General features: G+C 52.7%; 3 protein-coding genes across 3 annotated transcripts; 2 read left to right on the top strand and 1 right to left on the bottom strand.

Annotated features, from left to right (window-relative positions):
- The first annotated feature begins 2,354 nt into the window (after nucleotides 1-2,354).
- LOC127306760 (uncharacterized) lies at nucleotides 2,355-4,937 on the top strand. Its single transcript, XM_051337465.2, has 8 exons — nucleotides 2,355-2,542; nucleotides 2,762-3,036; nucleotides 3,120-3,222; nucleotides 3,311-3,518; nucleotides 3,601-4,100; nucleotides 4,214-4,323; nucleotides 4,492-4,581; nucleotides 4,685-4,937. The coding sequence occupies exons 1-8, from the start codon at nucleotides 2,513-2,515 to the stop codon at nucleotides 4,788-4,790; spliced, it is 1,422 nt and encodes a 473-aa protein (XP_051193425.1). The 5' UTR covers nucleotides 2,355-2,512; the 3' UTR covers nucleotides 4,791-4,937.
- Nucleotides 4,938-11,349: 6,412 nt separating this feature from the next.
- Nucleotides 11,350-12,516, top strand: LOC127306761 (peptidyl-prolyl cis-trans isomerase CYP19-3). Its single transcript, XM_051337466.2, has 2 exons — nucleotides 11,350-11,456; nucleotides 11,785-12,516. Exon 2 carries the CDS (start codon nucleotides 11,824-11,826, stop codon nucleotides 12,358-12,360), a length of 537 nt encoding a protein of 178 aa, XP_051193426.1. The 5' UTR covers nucleotides 11,350-11,456; nucleotides 11,785-11,823; the 3' UTR covers nucleotides 12,361-12,516.
- Nucleotides 12,517-12,853: 337 nt separating this feature from the next.
- LOC127306763 (uncharacterized) lies at nucleotides 12,854-16,213 on the bottom strand. The gene is made up of 7 exons (XM_051337467.2): nucleotides 15,763-16,213; nucleotides 14,704-14,903; nucleotides 14,257-14,607; nucleotides 13,979-14,179; nucleotides 13,814-13,884; nucleotides 13,545-13,684; nucleotides 12,854-13,443 (listed from the first exon to the last, which is right to left on the bottom strand). The coding sequence occupies exons 1-7, from the start codon at nucleotides 16,082-16,084 to the stop codon at nucleotides 13,136-13,138; spliced, it is 1,593 nt and encodes a 530-aa protein (XP_051193427.1). The 5' UTR covers nucleotides 16,085-16,213; the 3' UTR covers nucleotides 12,854-13,135.
- Between the last annotated feature and the right edge of the window lie 754 nt (nucleotides 16,214-16,967).

Below are 16,967 nucleotides of genomic sequence, written 5' to 3'. Positions count from 1 at the left end.
TGGAGGATCTCAGGCAGGAGGTCGTCGGCTTGTCTGGCGAGGAGACTGTGGTGTGCAGCTCTGGCCTCGTGGTGTGTTCCTGGTGGGCGTGATAGAAGAGCGGTGGCGCGACTCAGGGCAGTGGATGTCCCCCATTGGTCGAGTGGCTTGGCATGGTGGAGGTCTTTCGTCGCGGCGGCTTGAATCAGCGGGGTTGGTCTGCTCTGGTGTGGTGGAGTTGGGGTTGTGACATCTCGGCTCCGGACGATGTTTGCTGCTTTGGAGGTGTGGCTTTAGTGCGGTCTTAACGCCGTTGAAGATGTGAATTTGAGTTTGGTGGGCAAGGCAGGATCGTGGCCTCGGGGTCACCGTGGAATTCGGAGCGGTGTCTCCTACATTTCATCTGTCGGGTGCCTAGTTTGGTTGCCTAGTCATGTGACAACTCTCTTTGGTGGGCTTCAACTACTTGGCTGGGTCGCGACCTCAAGGTCGGCATGTGGAGGTTAGTGGGTTCCGGTGGAGACATTGGGTGGAGGTTCGCAAGCTAGATCGGGGCGAAAGCCTTGTCTTTGGTGGTGGCGGAACCAACACCGTCCCTACATGTAGGTGTCGTTGAGGTAAATCTCTCACCCCTCCCCTTGGTCAACTTCGGTGGAACCCTAGATCCTCGCGATCGGACATTTTCCTCTTAAGAGCTACATCTTTTGAGTTATGCTTCGGCCGGAGTGACAAGCAGAAGACAATGGCAATGGTGGACGCAGTGGCGGACCTATGTTGGGGCAAAACCGGGCCATGGCCCGCCCAGCCCAAGTAATTTTAGCCTATATGCTTGTTAAATTTAGCCCAATAATAGCCTATTTTACCCATCTTTAGTGTATTGGCCCGCCCAACATTTTGGGCTTAGTTCCGCCGCTGGGTGGACGACAGCAAGGTTCTGCCGTGTAAGTGTGAAGTTCGGAGCAGCTCTTTTTGTGGTGTCGCGTTGGTCACCCGGGCGCGCAATGTCAGGGTTGGCAAGCGTGCGGTTTTTTTAAGGTTGTACCCCAAACTTAGGAGCCTTTGATTTACTACCTTTTTCTCAGAATAAATAAAAAAGGACTCTAAAACTTACCCTATTGTCGCTCGCCCAGAGAGCAGAGACGGTCAAACCTGCCAAGTTTATCGCCACGATGTACGACGAGATTTACGTTCACAGCATTGAACCAGTCATCAATACGATCATAAACCAATTAAAAACTACCATTCCCAAAAGTATTTCCCACAGCTTTATTTGGAGAAACCCTATTTCTCCCATAAATTCAGGATCTGATCCGACAATCCCGGCCATCAATTTTCAGTCCGGACTCCGGAGTCACCCACGATCCTCCTCGGCCTCAAATTCCCAAACCGCCCGGTTCGCAATCTCAACAGCCGGACGGACGCATGCGCGCGTGCGATGGTGCGTTCCGTGGCACGTGGTGGCGTGGGGAACAAGCATTCGCAGAGAGAGCGCAAGGTTCAACCGTTCAATCTACAAAGACGGCACGACCGCTCAACCAGGTCGACGCGAGATCGGTGATCTTGCGGATTCGGCGCGTGCTGCAAACGCCCGCCCGCGCGCGATCGATGGATGGATGTGGGCTTCGCTCCGCGATCGATCGATCGAGCTCGCTATATCGGCACAGCGCGCGCGGAGGGCAATTGGGCTTCCCAGGCGCCCCGATCTCTCGGAGCACCCCGATAGATACCACCATGGGATCGGCAAGGCGGCAGCCGCTCCTCGTCCCGCCAGGAGGAGGAGGAGGAGGAGGCGCGTCGACTCGGGCGGCCACTATAAGTACGTACCCAGGGCTCCCACACCCGCCCACGCGCGCGCCAGGAGAACCAGACGAGACGATCCGCAGGACGGACGCGAGGAGAGCTCCCGCCTCGATCTTCTCCTTCCGGCGACCCGGGACTCGCGACATCGTCAGGTGAGCTCGATCGATCCGATATCTCTCGATCTCGCCGTGAGTAATTCCGTCGTCGATCGCTTCTCTGTTCGATCGATCGCCTGCCTCCCCGCGGCGGCGGGATCGAGGCGGTTGCGCGTCTAGAGTTAGGGTTCTTTGTTTTCGACGACTTGATCTTCTCGTTCGGTTCCGGAAAACGCGTTCTTGTTCCTTTTAGACGGAAAATTCTTTCCTTCGATACAATTTTGTTTCTTTTATACCATATACAATCGAGGCTTTCGCCGCTGCGTGTTTAGAGCTAGGGTTCTTTGTTTCCGCCGACTTGATCTTTTCGTTCCGTTCCGGAAAACGCGTTCTTGTTCCTTTTTTAGACGGAAAATCTTTCCTTTGGTACTGGTTCGTTTCTCTTTTTCCATAGAAGGTTTCCGATCTCGTTTGTTTCTTGTTGAACACGATCGAGGATTTTTCTTTAATCTAGGTTCGATTTGCTCTAGACTCATTGATTTCAGGCTTAATCATCAAAAAACTCACGTAATCAAATCCGACCTTTCTTGTAGGGACTATTATTCTGAGTTTCCTTCGGCGAGATCAGAGTCGAAGAGATGGCGAACTATGACGACTATGAAAGCAATGTAAGATCTCTTTCGCCATTGAAACGTATCTTTTGTTTCTTCATTGTTTTGGTAAAGTATAATTCCCAATTACATGATTGTCCAGAAAATAAAAAGGAACCCAGCAAGATCGTATCACAAATTCGACATATACACTCTAATTAGCCAATGCTAATATGCATGATTAGCAGATCGCCTTCTTAATTTTCTTAATAATGGCATTGATTGATGTGCATCCAGCTAATGGAGGACGAGTACGACGACCTTGATGATTTCATTGTTGGAAGCGATAATGAGGGAGAGGAGGAGGAGCTCCCGGATGCTGAGGAGGAGGAACAAGTACTTGAAGAAGAACAACAAGTAGAAGAAGAGGTTGAGGAAGAACCTCCGGTTGGTGTGCAGGAGATCCTTTCCATAAGGGAGCAATTAAAGGCCAAATACAGGAAACAACATCTGTCTGCCGGCGCCGGGACGTCCAGCTGCTCGCCGCCTGTGCAAGAACCAGCCAGGTCCAGGTACTGATACTGTAGTTTCCCCTTGGTTTTCTTGATTATAGCATTCGTTTTGAGTTGTTAACGGCGTCACCAATTCGTTGTAGATTTGGCACCTTCTTTGGGCCATCCACCCCCGCACTTGCTCCACGACTGATTGAAGCAGGGAGCTCGTCGATCATGAGGGAGATTCAGAACGTACCCTCCAGAGTATGTACTACATTACTATAAACTTGATGAAGAATCTCATTTTTTTAACTGTCAAGTAACTTTACACGACCGTAATAATTTTCTGTAGAGAGATGCTGCTCCGTCGTCTTCGAAATCGCAGCCAAATGCAAGCGACCATGAGGAGAAACCAAAGATTTTAACAAAGGTTAAACGAAAGGTTGACACCCTTAGAGAGAACAGGGACTACTCGAACCTCTTCTCCGACGATGCTGATACACCTGCTCCCCCAGTGAAGGAAGAGCCTGAATCTAAGCCTGTTGTATCCCCCAAAACTGGTGCGTACTTACTAGTTAAGCTCCCATTGTTTGGACAACTAATTTCTTTGTCAAAATGGTTTAATCTTTTTTACATCTACAGAGGTCGAGGTCCATGGTAGACCAATGCAACCTGCTGGAAAAAACAACCAGGTGCACGCAGGCCAGCCTACCAGAACACCAAAGGACCATGGATCCGTTCAGGCCCGTGTACAGAGCAAGGTGTCTTCTCAGGTGAAGAAGCCACTGCCACTACCAAACGGGAGAAAGACGAATCCTTCAGTCAGCAGCGGATCCAGACCGTCCAACGTCATCAAGAAAGCTCCTGGGTTGCAGGCATCCTCTAATGGCCAAAACCTGCAGCGTCCGTTGCAGAGCAAGAGGCCACAGGCATCGCCTGCTGTCCAGAAGAAGCTTCCGTCACAAGCCCAACGGCCGCCTCAGGGTCAGAGGCAGCAGAACCATGTCCTGCCATCGTCGCAAGTTCGAAGGGTGAATACGTCTGTGCAAAGCCAGCAGCAGTCTGCACGCACGGGATCTGCACTGCCTCAGGACAGACAAAAAATGATACAAAAACGGCCGGTTCCATCCTTAAAACCAAAGGTGACATTTCTTAACACATTCTGTTTTACCCCTGCCGATATTTTAATCCTATCAAAACTACATAAATGTACTACCAATTATTCGAAACTGATTATCTGAATATGGTTTGGCAGCCATCTCCAGCAAGTGCAGTTTACAATGCTCACGGCAAGACAAAGGTTGGACTGAAAAGGAAACTCAGTGAAGAGGAGAGAGTTCGTCAGTTGGTCAGAGAGACGATAAAGTATGCTTGTTTCTTATTATTAATTGCCGTCTTTGGTATTATATTTTTCAGTTATCGTACAAAACTGGTGTTGTTATTCTACTTCCTAAAAATGGTATCCGTAACCCACTACAGATAAAGCTGAGTGTTTCATTACTGATTGCTGTTGCTTTTGTCCTACGCGTGCAGGTACAATCCGGCTAAATACGCTGGCAGAGATGAGGATGATAGAAACATGGTAGCAGGTTTTGCCAGCATACAGATGGAAGAGAGAAGAAGGTACATTATGTTCGCTTTCATGCCGCCTTCGTAGCGATCTGTACAGACTTTGGTGACAATGATTTTTTTAAACAGTACTGATTTTTTCCATTGTTGTGTACAGTGCAAAGCTTGGAAGAAAGGAGGATCAAGAGCAATTGCTCATGATTCAGGAAGAAGAGAGGCGTGAACGGGCAAAGAAGAAGAAAAAGCAACCGGCACAATCTTAGAAAATTCTAGGGCCCTAGTAGCCATAAATTGTGCACCTCTATTGCCTAATTTCAAGGCATATAAAGTTAAGGATTGTAATATCTCATGAGTATGAGATGACTCTTACATTTTGATGGTTCATCTTAGTTCAGCAATATGCATATATAGTTCGTACTACCGTCATCACGCTGTAATGACTGTAAAAAGAAAGATAGGTCTACCAAAATTTAAAACTAATTTTACAAACCGGAGAACTTCGATCAAATCACTCCGGGCCAAGACTTTCACACTTCGCGCAAGAGACCTCGACACTTTCCTGGGTAATGGCATCTCTGGCTGCCCGGCCAATTTTGAACATTGAATCGAATGTGTCCAATTCGGTTCGTTTGGGTTAGGCTGCGGACACAAAATTGGTTGCACCCCTAGCTTTGTCCGTTTGGGGAGCAGACTAGCGGCCCGACGCAACAAATTGCCCACCATCATGGACGATGATGTGATTAATACTGGTGCTAGCATCCCGCGCGGGCAGCCGTTTCCCGAGCACTTGCTTTTTGTTTCCCACGTGCAGCCTGACTGTTTCTCGCACTGGCCGTAGATATAGTGAGGGCAAACCCTAACCAGCCCACGAACATCCATGGCCGACCACAACCCACCCTGGGTGAGGATCAACATGTGAGGGCTACCCCGATGGCGACAATGCGGCGACGCTCGTCATCCAGGAGGCATTCGAGGAACCAAAGCGTATGGCGCCCCTAAGGCTCGCGAGGAGCGGTTCGGGATGTACGTCAAGGTCCTCGACTCGAGGGTATGGGGAAGGAGGCGGAAGCCACGGTGGCCTAGGACGTCACCGAGGAGATGGAGGGGGAAGCGCGTGAGGCTGCGGACAAGGAACAAGACCGGGCGATGCAGGTGATGTTGAGGATGATCGCCGACATGGGCATTCTCAGAGCGCAAGCCGACACCGATATGGCCGTGGTAGGGCGTGAAACAGTGGGTAGATACAGCCATCTTAGATTAGGTTAACCAACATTGTAACCATCTATATAAATGAACTATCAGTACTATTATGTGCCAATGACGGGCTGTGGACGGCTATCGTGGACACATGAACGGTCCGTGGCAACATATTGCCAACCCAAATTTAAGTCGTGAATGGATAGCCACGGACATGCTATCCCGTTTGTGTCACGCCGCTAGGCTGAGGTTTTGCTCTCGACGTGCCTGACAGACACAAACGGACCACATCGATATGTTTGCGTCGGGCCACTTGAGATGTGCCAAGTCTTCATGTTTGTCTTCATGTTTGTTTTTAGAGCATCCCCACTCGTTGGCGCTCCCCACGCGCAAATCCGGCGAAATTTTCGTCCGGATTGGATGAAGATTTGGCGTGGGGAGCGCCGGTTTCCCAGCCGCGTGCCCAGGCGAAGTCAACGATGCGAATTTTGAAAACGGAAACTTGACAAACTACGGCTAAAAACGGGTGAATTTAGACTAAATTTAATGATATTTATTATATTACGGGTGGAGTTCATACATAGAGGCCGAATTCGACTATATTTCGAATTCGGCTAGGGGAATTCAAACGTTAATTTTAAAACACGGCGCTCTACATGCCGAAATGGCGGTAGAACACCGTGTAGTCGCCGCCGTCGTCGTCGGAGCCGTCGTCGTTGGCCTTCGGCTGCGCGGCCTGGCTGCTGCTGCCCTGTCCGGCGTCTCCCCACCCCGGGGATGGCTTGTACCAGTCGTCGTCGGAGGACTCGAGGTCGACGACGGGGACAGCGACGCCGGATGGAGGTGTCGCAGGACGGCGGTACCGCGCGACATCGTCGTTGGCGGTTGGAGCGGCGCGGGCGGCGAGTTGGCGTGCGGCGGCCAGGTCCAGCCGCGCGCTGCTCCTCCGCCGCTCGGCGCTCCTGGGCCGCGCTGGCGGCCCGATGCGGCGTCGTCCGCGCGCTTCTCCTCCTCCATGTCGTGCGGCGACCGGCGATCGCCTCCGCCATCGCGGCGTCCTCCGCGCGCTTCGCCTCCTCCTCGGCGAGCCGGCTTGCGGCGGCCTCTTTCTTCGTCTTCTTCCGCCGCTCGCGGCGCGGAAGGCTGTTCGCGGATGACGAGGGCGCCGCTGCTGCGCCCTTCTCGGTCGTCGGCGGAGACGCCGGCTCCTTCTTGACGCGCACCGGCGTCGAAGGCGACGTCGCCTCCTCCTCTTCACCGGCGCCAAGGATGACCTCGACGCCGATCCGGAAGACGACGAGCCGGCAGCCATGCGCCGTGGCTGCCAGCGCTTCCCCGACGGCGGCTCGCCGATGCCCTCGATGCCGATGGAGGGGGCATCGTGAGCACCGGGGAGTTGCCGGCCTCGATGTGCGCGATGACGTTCGCCGCCGACCTTCCGCGCGCGCTCCACCACCGTCGGCGGCCCGCGGCGTTGTTGCGCGCAGGCGGAGGCGGCGGGCCGTCGTAGGCCGCCAGCTCCCGCTCCCACCGCCGGAGGAAGTAGGAGTTCCACCGCGTGTAGTTGTCGGGGTGGTGGCGCGGGTCGGCGCGCTCCTCGTCGGTCATGGTCATCCTCGCCTCCTCGATGGCGACGTCGAGGGCGTGGCCCCGCGGCGGCGGCGGGATTGGTACGCCGCCAGCACTTAGCCGCCAGCCGCCTCCGGGAGGCCTCGTGTCCGGCGGGCAGGGGTACCCCGCCTGGTGGAGGAGGTGCCCCTCCCACGCGTGGAGCGACCGGCGGGGGAAGCCGTTGTTGGCTGCGCCGTCGTCGTCGTAGTACGCCATCTGGAGAGTAGAGGGAGAGTGGAGGGAGAGGGGAGAGTGCGAGCACGGGGTACCCCTCGCGGCGAGCGGACCGGCGTATATAGGCGTGGCTGGTGCGGGGGATTAAATGCCGCGTGAATGCGCCGCGTGGCCGGCGACTGACCGGCGGCAGCCTTTAGTGCGCGCGGAAGACGATGCGTGCGCGGAAGACGACGACATTAACTCGCCGCGTGGCCGGCGAATGCAGACCGGCGGCAGGCTTTTACAGCGCGCGGAAGACGATGCGATGAGGACGACGATCGGTTTCTCTCGCCGACAAGTTGGGGCCACCAGACGCGCGGGAAGTTTCCTCGCCGTTTCGCGCGCTTTCGTTTCGTCCGGAGTCCCCGAGCGCTCCCCGGGGGGCCGGGGATGTCGTGGGATCGCCGGATGAATTTAGGCCCAAATCCGGACGAAAACGAGAAACCGGGGGCGCGACTGGGCCGAATTACGCCGTCCGGATGGAAAAAACGCTCGCCGGGGGCCTGTTCGGGGGGACGAGTGGAGATGCTCTTACTACACTTGCTTCCCGGACCAACATCCATTGAGCGCTTGCACATGGCGGTGGAGTCGACCGGGTACATCCCACTTGCACCACATATGTACATTACTATCTTTGTTTCGATGAAAAAGGTACATGCACATTGCAAGACTAACTTTGACAGAAAAATTGAGCAAGAAAATCTTAGTTATATTGTACATAATTGTGTTGTTAAATTTGTATTTAAAACGCTTTCAAATAATAGTACTAATTTTATACCAATAATCTTTATATATTTAGAAAATTCTTACTCAGAAAGAAAAACATGACTAACGATAGTGTCTTATTCATTGGACGGAGGGTGTATGGGGCAACGAGATACTAAAAACAGCTTCCTGTGCCAAGTTAGGAAGATGAAACATGTTTCAGAGCAACACTGGCTGGCCTGCAAGGCTGCAACGGACCGCCATATTTATTCAGAGTTCAGATAAATAATTTTGTATACTATTAGAGCATCTCCAGCCGCGTCCCCCAAAGCGTCCCCAAACGGCGCCGGATTGAGCGTTTGGGCGAAGTGGTTTGTTCGTGCCGCCTTTGGGGGACGTCGCTCCCCAGCCGCGTCCCCCAAACGCCGCCCCAATCAGAAATTCAAATTGTTGCATTCAAAAGAGATCGTTCCCGCCGAATCGTCGCGATCAGAGTACTAGGCGCGCGATCATATTACAGACCATAGTGCAAGCTAAATTAGAACAAGGGGTTGGTCGTCGGCGACGTATCCTGAGTCGACGCAGGCCCGTCGATCACGACGACCTCGTCGCGATCTGCCTGGTGTTGTGCATGCTCCGTCTGCTCCGCCGCCGTCGCATAGGCCGACGATGGTGTAGCAGTCGAAGACGCGTCAGCCGGCTCTTGCTCCGCGGTTCCTGTCGCTGCCGCTGCCGCTTCCTGGGCCGCCGCGTCGGCCGCAGCGTCGGCCGCCGCCATTTTGGCTTCGATGTCGTCGAGGATCTGGCCTTTGAAGAAGTTGTGCGCCGCCCGCGTCCGTGGAGACATTCCCTCTGTAGACGCTCTCAGCAGGGACATGTCGTCCCTGCGTTTCTTCAGCTCCAACTTCTCCTCTTGCCTCTTGAGCAGTTCCGCCCACCTTTCGTCGGTCTTTTTGTCGCGGGAGAGAAAGGTCGAGGAGACGTCCGCGAGGCATTTCGTGATCGACGCCTGCGTCTTCTCAGACGACGCGGCGTCGGCCAAGTCGGCCTTGGCAGCCTTGTTGCCAGTAGGACGTCCTGCCGACGTTGCCAGCGGCGTCCAGATCAATGGCGTCCTTCCCTTGGACAACGACTGGCGCGTCAACCTCCATTTCTCGTTCCCTTTGAGCTTGGTATAGTAATGCATCAGCGCGAACGACTTATGCCCATCCGAGTTCCTCGCGTAAACCTCCATGGCCCTATCAAACTAGCCAAAGGAAGCGGAATCATTTCATCGAACACAATGTAGGCGCTACAGATTATGGAAGAAAGAGTCGTACCATTTGGGAGACGTCGGCGCCGCTATCGGCTCTGGTCACTAAGTCGTGATGGTATCCATGGAAGGAGTTCACCGACGCCTGGATGATGGCCCATCGCGTCGACATTGCCTTTTGGCTCCTCTTCATTGTCACTTTCTTGTAGTCGCTGTTGATGAGCATGCGCTCATCGAACTCGGCCTTGATCCTCGCCCAATACTTCCCGTATTTTTGGTTGGCGCCGATGATGGAGTCATGGCTCACCGTCGCCCACGACTCGCACAGACAAAGATCCTCCAAAACCGTCCACTTGGGGCCTCGTGTGCCCAACGCCTTCTTCTTCTTTTTCTTCTTCACGCCGTCCGCGTCTACCTCCACGAGATCATCGTCGCCGGCACCCTCCTCGTCGTCCACGTCCTCCTCTTCGTCGTCCTCCTCATCGTCCACGTCCTCCTCTTCATCGTCCTCCTCGTCCTCACTCCCGCCCTCTTCCTCAGCACCCTCCGCACCGGCGCCCTCGAATTCGAGCGCCCCCCTGCGGCCACTGAAAGGGTCGCCGTCCGCACCGGGTCCTGGCTCGCGCTGCTCGTACGCCGGGGAGTAGAGGTTGTTGGGGTTGAAGCCGCCATGCGGCAGCACATCCTGGTAGTGGGGCGACAAGTTAGGCGTCATGCACCCGGGAGTGCCGGAGGGGCCGTCGTTGTAGAAGGCGGAAGACGACGGAGAGATCACTCCCGAAACGTACACCGGCAAGGACGTACTCCATGGGCTCGCGTTGGTGGCGGCGATACACCCGGCCATTATGTGCTGGTGCTGGCGCGCCGCCAGAGCCTTCTTCTCCTGCTCCGCCGCCCTTCGTCCTTTCCGCTCCGCCGTCGATAGCTTCCGGCGCAGATAGTCTTGCTGCCATTGATCGTCGGTCCATCCTTCCGGCTTCATCTTCAGAGCCGGCACTTTCCGCGGCTTCGCGAACGGCGCTTTCGCCCCTTTCGTCGCATTGCCCGGCGGCTTCTTGGCCGCTTTCTTGGCCATCTTTTTGGGGGCTATCGGCGGCGCCATGGAATGGGGAGAGGGTAGCGGCGGCGGGTGGACGGCGGGAGAGGGTAGCGGCGGCGGGTGGACGGCGGGAGGGAGAAACAAATCGGCGGGATAGGAGAAATGAATCGGCGGCGGGATATGTGTTGGGAGGCCAGAAATGCGCGGCGGGATAGGCGCGATATGGCGGGAGGGGCGGGATTTGGCGGGAATGGGAGACGATTTTTCACTGAGCCGCTGACTAGTCGGGCCCGCGTCGGTTCGCCTCGCTTTTCGTTGTGTCCGGCGTCCTCGGAGCGTCCCCTGTGGGACGGGGACGGGCTCGGGGCGCCGGACACCGTATCCAGCCGCGCCGGACAAAAATGGGCTTTGGGGGACGCGGCTGGAACGCATTTTTTGTCCGGCGCGCCCCAAATCCCTTTGGGGGACGCTTTGGGGGACGCGGCTGGAGATGCTCTTAGAGTACTATATAGAAGCTATATATCCTATGGAAATTTTGTACAAAAGCTGTCGTATATAAAGTTTCCATGAAAAACAAACTCTTATATAGAAACTTGTACTATGTAAAAATCTTATTGGTAGTTTGTTTTGTTTCTTTTTTATATTTGAGCAAATACTTTTTCTTTGTTTTTGTTCTGTTTCAAGCAAAATAATGGACTGAGATTTTCTATTGAACTCATTTGAATGGGCTTGGCTACTTACCAAGCCCGGTAAGGTGAAGTAAAAATGGGCTAGCAACCACATTGGCCCAGGCCCGTTAGAATCCGAGGTGTGTGTACTCTCAAAACCCTAAACCCATCTCCTTTTTATCTCCCCCACGCAGCCGCCAGCTCCATCCGTCTCTTCACAGCAGCACCATCCGAGTCCAAGGTAGATTTGATCTTGCTTCTTCTCTCTGTTCTTATGGATGTTTGATTCGCTTTGGATCTTTGCTAGCCTTGCACATATCGAAGGCTTTCTAGGCGTCATTATCCAAAGGCCTATTGAGCTCAATGTTTGTGCCAAATCAATGTTCATCTCCTCGCCATATGATCTCCAGCAGTGCTACCCTGGAGACCATGCAAGGATGATGAGCACACTCCAAATTAACATCCCCTGATTCGATTTTGTTTTCCCTCTCTTCCATAACCCCACGAATCTAAAAAAAATCTGAAATTTTGATATGCTGAGCTTATGTATCTACGTTTGATTGGTCCAGGGAAAGAAAGAAGCCGTCTTTGATCTGCATATCGCAGCAATGGCGAAGAACCCCAGGGTCTTCTTCGACATCCTGATAGGCCAGACCCGCGCCGGCCGCGTTACAATGGAACTCTTTGCCGACAAAGTTCCCCGCACGGCCGACAACTTCCGGCTCCTCTGCACCGGCGCCAAGGGCCTTGGCGCGTCTGGCAAGCCGCTCCACTACAAGGGGTCGGCCTTCCACCGCATCATCCCCGGGTTCATGTGCCAGGGCGGCGACTTCACCCGCGGCAACGGCACGGGCGGCGAGTCCATCTACGGCGCCAAGTTCGCCGACGAGAACTTCAAGTTGAGGCATACCGGACCGGGCGTGCTCTCCATGGCCAACTCCGGGCCCAACACCAACGGGTCGCAGTTCTTCATATGCACGGAGAAGACGTCGTGGCTGGATGGGAAGCACGTCGTGTTTGGGCAGGTGGTGGATGGGTATGGTGTCGTCGAGAAGATGGAGAAGGTCGGGAGCAACAGCGGGACGCCGGCGCAGAGCGTTGTCATCGAGGACTGTGGCGAGATAGCGGAGGACGAGCAGTGCTGATGAGTTCATTTTAGTTTAGGTGTTCTAAATAAATGTACTGATCCATTCGCAAAAAAAATTTGTACTGATCCGATTGCAAGCTGTAGCGTGTTCAAGTTTCAGTAAAAACATTTGATACGTACTTGTGGTAGATAAGTCAAGTGTCTTTGTACTCTACTGTCGATTCCCCAAGCACATTACAAGTGTTTTTATGTGATGGGTTTCCGAGTTTCTCTTTGTTATGCACTCATGCTTCTGTATTTGAAGAATTACTCGCTGTAGCTTGTGTGTCCAGAAACTAAATATTCAAAAATAATGGACAGTTTAACTCCTGGAGAGTTGGAGTTCATCCAAATTTGTTGGCATGTGAGCGTTTCAAGCATCATTGTTTTGTTTGCAGTCTTGTGTTAGTGGTAGCTGTTCCGTGGATCCTTGAGGTCTCAAAGAGACATGCTAGTTCCCTCGGGGACATAATATATGGACATGGAAAAACAATGTTGTATAGTAGAAGAAATAGAGACGGTTCCATAGAACTCTGTTTTTATTACCCTCTTTTGCCACGAGTTTCAAACAAGAGTTAAACTACACCTAGATCAGTACCGCGAACTCCAGACTGCAACTTGGAAGTTCTCCACCGTATTATTATTCTTGTCAAACCCTTACAAAAGCTACAGCTGTACAACAAACAAAACCCTCAATTTGCTCAAAGCAAGCCTTCCTACTTCATATGGAGACCAAAAACTACACACATACGATCCAGGCAGCTCAAAAGCTTTGAAAAGAAAGCCAGTACCGATCACTCCTCCTGGAGAGGCTGAGTCTTGAGAACATCTCTGAGCGCATGCTGTATGTTCTCGCACTTGTGATCAGATATCAAATTGCCAGACAACAGTATCCGCTGGAAATTCTCCCCAGCGTCGCCTCTCCAGAGCGTGTATGACTCATCCTCGCTGCCGTTTACGACCTCCACGTCCCTCTTGAGGTAGTACAGCGTCCCGGGGAGGAAGAGGTCCTCGGGCACGTACACGTCTTCTTCGCTGTCTGGTTTCGGAACTACTTCTGTAGAGCTCTGGAGACGGGGCGGTGGTGATTTTGTAGTGACATCTGACAGAGCAGGAGCCGTGCCAGATTCAGTAATACTATACAAACAGCATAATGGACGATTACAAATCTATATAACAATCATCTTGGGCAACTGGACTTACCAGAGCTAGCTGATGTTGTTACAACCTTCGCGTAATCAGCAAGCTTGTTCGCCACATCTTGAATGGACGTAACGACTAGCTTAGCGTTGGTCACAATATCCACTATATGCTTCCAGTCTTCCTTTTCCAAAACTTTTTCCCTACAAAGCAGCACAGTTCAAATGTACGCAGATTCATCCGAAATTTAAGTGTGCAAATTCATCCAAAATTATGAACAATCAGTCGAAAGATGTGTTTTAATTTACTAACAATTCAATCTCAATACTTACCAATCTGTTTCAATGATTTCATTTCGCAGTCTCGCCAGTGAAGCTGCACTTAACCTAGGAACTATATCATCCTGCAAGACAGAAAAGAAGATGGCAACTACAAAAATCACATAGGGGAAGACACCAAAACTAAGATATTTACACCAAGGAAAGCTCAAATATAACCTGCAGTACAACTGTAGAGACATAGCTGGCGCAACTCTCGGCTATTTCTCTTGATACACAAGGTGGGACTCCAAATCCAACAGCTGAAATAATGTCAGGACTAAATCCAAGCTCCTCCTTTGACTTCTTCCTTAGCATTATAGCAAGCAAGGCAGCTGAAGCTCCACCAAGGGAGTGACCTACCAGTCGCAACTTGTAGTCCTGCTTTGAACAAAATCACAGAAGGGAAATAAGCAGAGGACATGAAGAAGCAGACTGCCTAGAATACTATTTCCCACCTTGTGCTTCTCCAAACACTGGCTGATAATTTTCAACTCCCAGCGAAGGTACCATCGAGCAGCCTCGTATGTTCCAAAGTGTGTCGAGAAACCTCTAGGCGATACTTTCTTATCGCTCAGAGCAACCAAATCGGTAACAAGGTCATAGACCGTGTGAGTTCCCCGAATCCCAAGGATGACCAATTTTGCACGTGGATCGATAGCAATGTAGTACCCAGGTCTTAAAATACTGGAGTCTTTCACAAACTTTAGAACATTCCTCTTGCGAAGCATGCTATGCCGTGCAAGCACATCTGCACTGGACTTATAGCAACCTCTAGCAAGTTCAAGGTGATAAATTAGTTCTTGAACCTACAAAAAGGGGAAGAGGGCAGTCCCTTTTGGATTAGGTAATACCTCAAAATCGTGAGAAGTAGAGCAGCATGAAGAGAAGCCCTCATGTCATACCTTCTTATTGGAGGATATCTGAACACCCTTGAAGGCTTCTGCGTTCTTTGCAGAAGCTTGGCTAAGGTAAATGAGGTAGAGACCGACGGTAAGATCGCTGAGGCTCCAGTCCTTTATGCTTACCTTACTGCGCTGGAGGTCACTAAGGATCTCACTAAAAGACCGGGTGCTTTCGGGGATGCTGTTCCCTCCACTGGTAGCTGCAATCAGATTGTACAGTTTCAGCTTCTTCTTCATTTTTGTAACACATGAGTAGCAATTGAGTTGCGTAATTTCAGAAAGCTGATTGGAGCAAGCCCCATTGCAGAGGGCTCCCCAATTTGCCCGTTATGAGTTATGACCATCAATCAGAATAATTATTTCACCCGCGAAAGGCCTCGTGACTAATCGTTTATAAGGTATGGTAGCTATGAATTCCAAAGAATGTAGTATTGATGTGTGGCATAGGAATAGTTAGTTGGGGTTCACATTACATTACATACCAATTACCAAGAGACGTTTTTTCCTTCATACAAGATACATCTTTATCACTTTGTGAGAAAACATGTTAGCAACTGCAATGCAAGATATGGATTAGTCCTGAATCAGTAAATCCTAAGTCCTACCCATGCTGCCTCAGTTTGTCCCATCAATTCTTTACAGAGAAATTTCTACTACAGCAGAACAACTAAACAAGCATAGTTATAGAAAAGATTGGCGAGGAGACATTCAAGATGGGGAAGACTTTCAATTGTACTGCTCGTTAGAAATTGATGACTTATAGATGTAGCGTAGTTCCTAACTTGCTATTACCTGAATGATTTCTGTGTGTGCTGGGGGTGGTGATTTTGGGATTCACATTACATACCGAGTGATCAATTTTATCCGGAAAAGATTCAGCTTTCTGGGAAAGACATGTTAGCAACAGAATGCAAGATCATGATTATTCCTAAATCCTATGCCGTGCGTTGCATCAGTATGTCTCGAGGGCAACAGATTGGTTATCAATAACTTGTTCATTTCTAAAGCAACACAAGATTTAGAGGCAAGGTAAGCATAATAACAGTAGAAAAGACATACAAGCGAAAGGCTTCCAGTTGTACTGCTTGTAGACCTGCAGGGCGGGCTCGAGGGCCTTGGTGAGCCAGGCGACGTCGGGCCTCCAGGCCCTCCAGGGGAGGCCGGCGTCCTCCTCGTCGTCGTCCGACCCCTCCCGCTTGGCCCTCTTGGCGCTGGCCTCCAAGGCGACGGCGGCGGCCGCCGCCGCCCTGGCCTTGTCCTCCGGCTGGGTCCTCTCGGCCCCGCCGAAGACGAAGCGGGTGAGCGCGGGCGGGAGGATTGTGGGGCGGAGGCGGTGGGAAATGAGGAGGCGGGCGCGGGAGAGGAGGTGCTTGGCCGCCATGGGCGGTTGCTTGGTTGGGACTTGGAGGCGGTGGGCGGGAGGAAGAAGAGGGGAGAGGGTTCTGGGCGTCCTGCTGGAGAAGGGGGGAGCACGGGCGGGGCTGGAGCGAATCCTAGCCGTCCATCGGGAACGGAGGGCCAAATAGTAGCGACTGGTATATTCCCACTCCTTTGTGTTTGTGCTGACTACTGACTAGCACAGATATCGGCCATGGGCAGAAGAGATCATTCAAGAAGGGCGGGTTGGCATGTCAAAAAAAAAAAAAAAAAGGGCGGGTTGGTATCCTGGCGCTCCTTAGAGCAGGTCTAACAGACCCCGTAAAAGGGGCAAACCGTATAATAACCGCCGATTTGAGAGTTTCGGCTCTATCCGGCCGTCTAGCACGCCCCGTAAAAACGGCCGCCGAATCGTTTTTTGCTGTTTTCGAGTACGGGGCGGGTCGTCGCCCCCTACTTGTGCGGGGTGGGAGCGGGGATAGTGGGCGAAACCACTATCGCCCACTCCACTGCGCGGGAAGCATTTCGCTGAAGCCAACCGCCGCCGCCGTCGCCCGATCTCCTCCCCCGCGCCTTCCGGCCGGATCCGGCCGCCATGGACCGTCCGCAAGAGCCGCCACCGCCGGCGGTACACCTCCTTCGGCGCGGTGGTTGATGTCCCCGTCGGAGGTCCTCCTGGCCACGGCGTCGTGTCGGCCATGATCGCCTCCACCATCCCGTCGAAGAGGAAGAGGATCCCGAAGCAATTTTTCGAAGCACTGCGGCGGCCGCCGATTCGCCGGGCGAGCGCCGCCGGGCCGCCAAGAAGACGGCCGGTGAAGACCAAGGCGGCAGGTCGAGGCGCCGCGCCGCCAAGGCGCGGACAAAGGCAATCAGCCGCATCGGCC

This window comes from Lolium perenne, chromosome 6 (genome assembly GCF_019359855.2).
Source record: "Lolium perenne isolate Kyuss_39 chromosome 6, Kyuss_2.0, whole genome shotgun sequence".
Lineage (NCBI taxonomy): Eukaryota > Viridiplantae > Streptophyta > Magnoliopsida > Poales > Poaceae > Lolium > Lolium perenne.
Note: the sequence above shows the minus strand (reverse complement) of the source record. Positions and strands in the feature narration are given on the sequence as shown.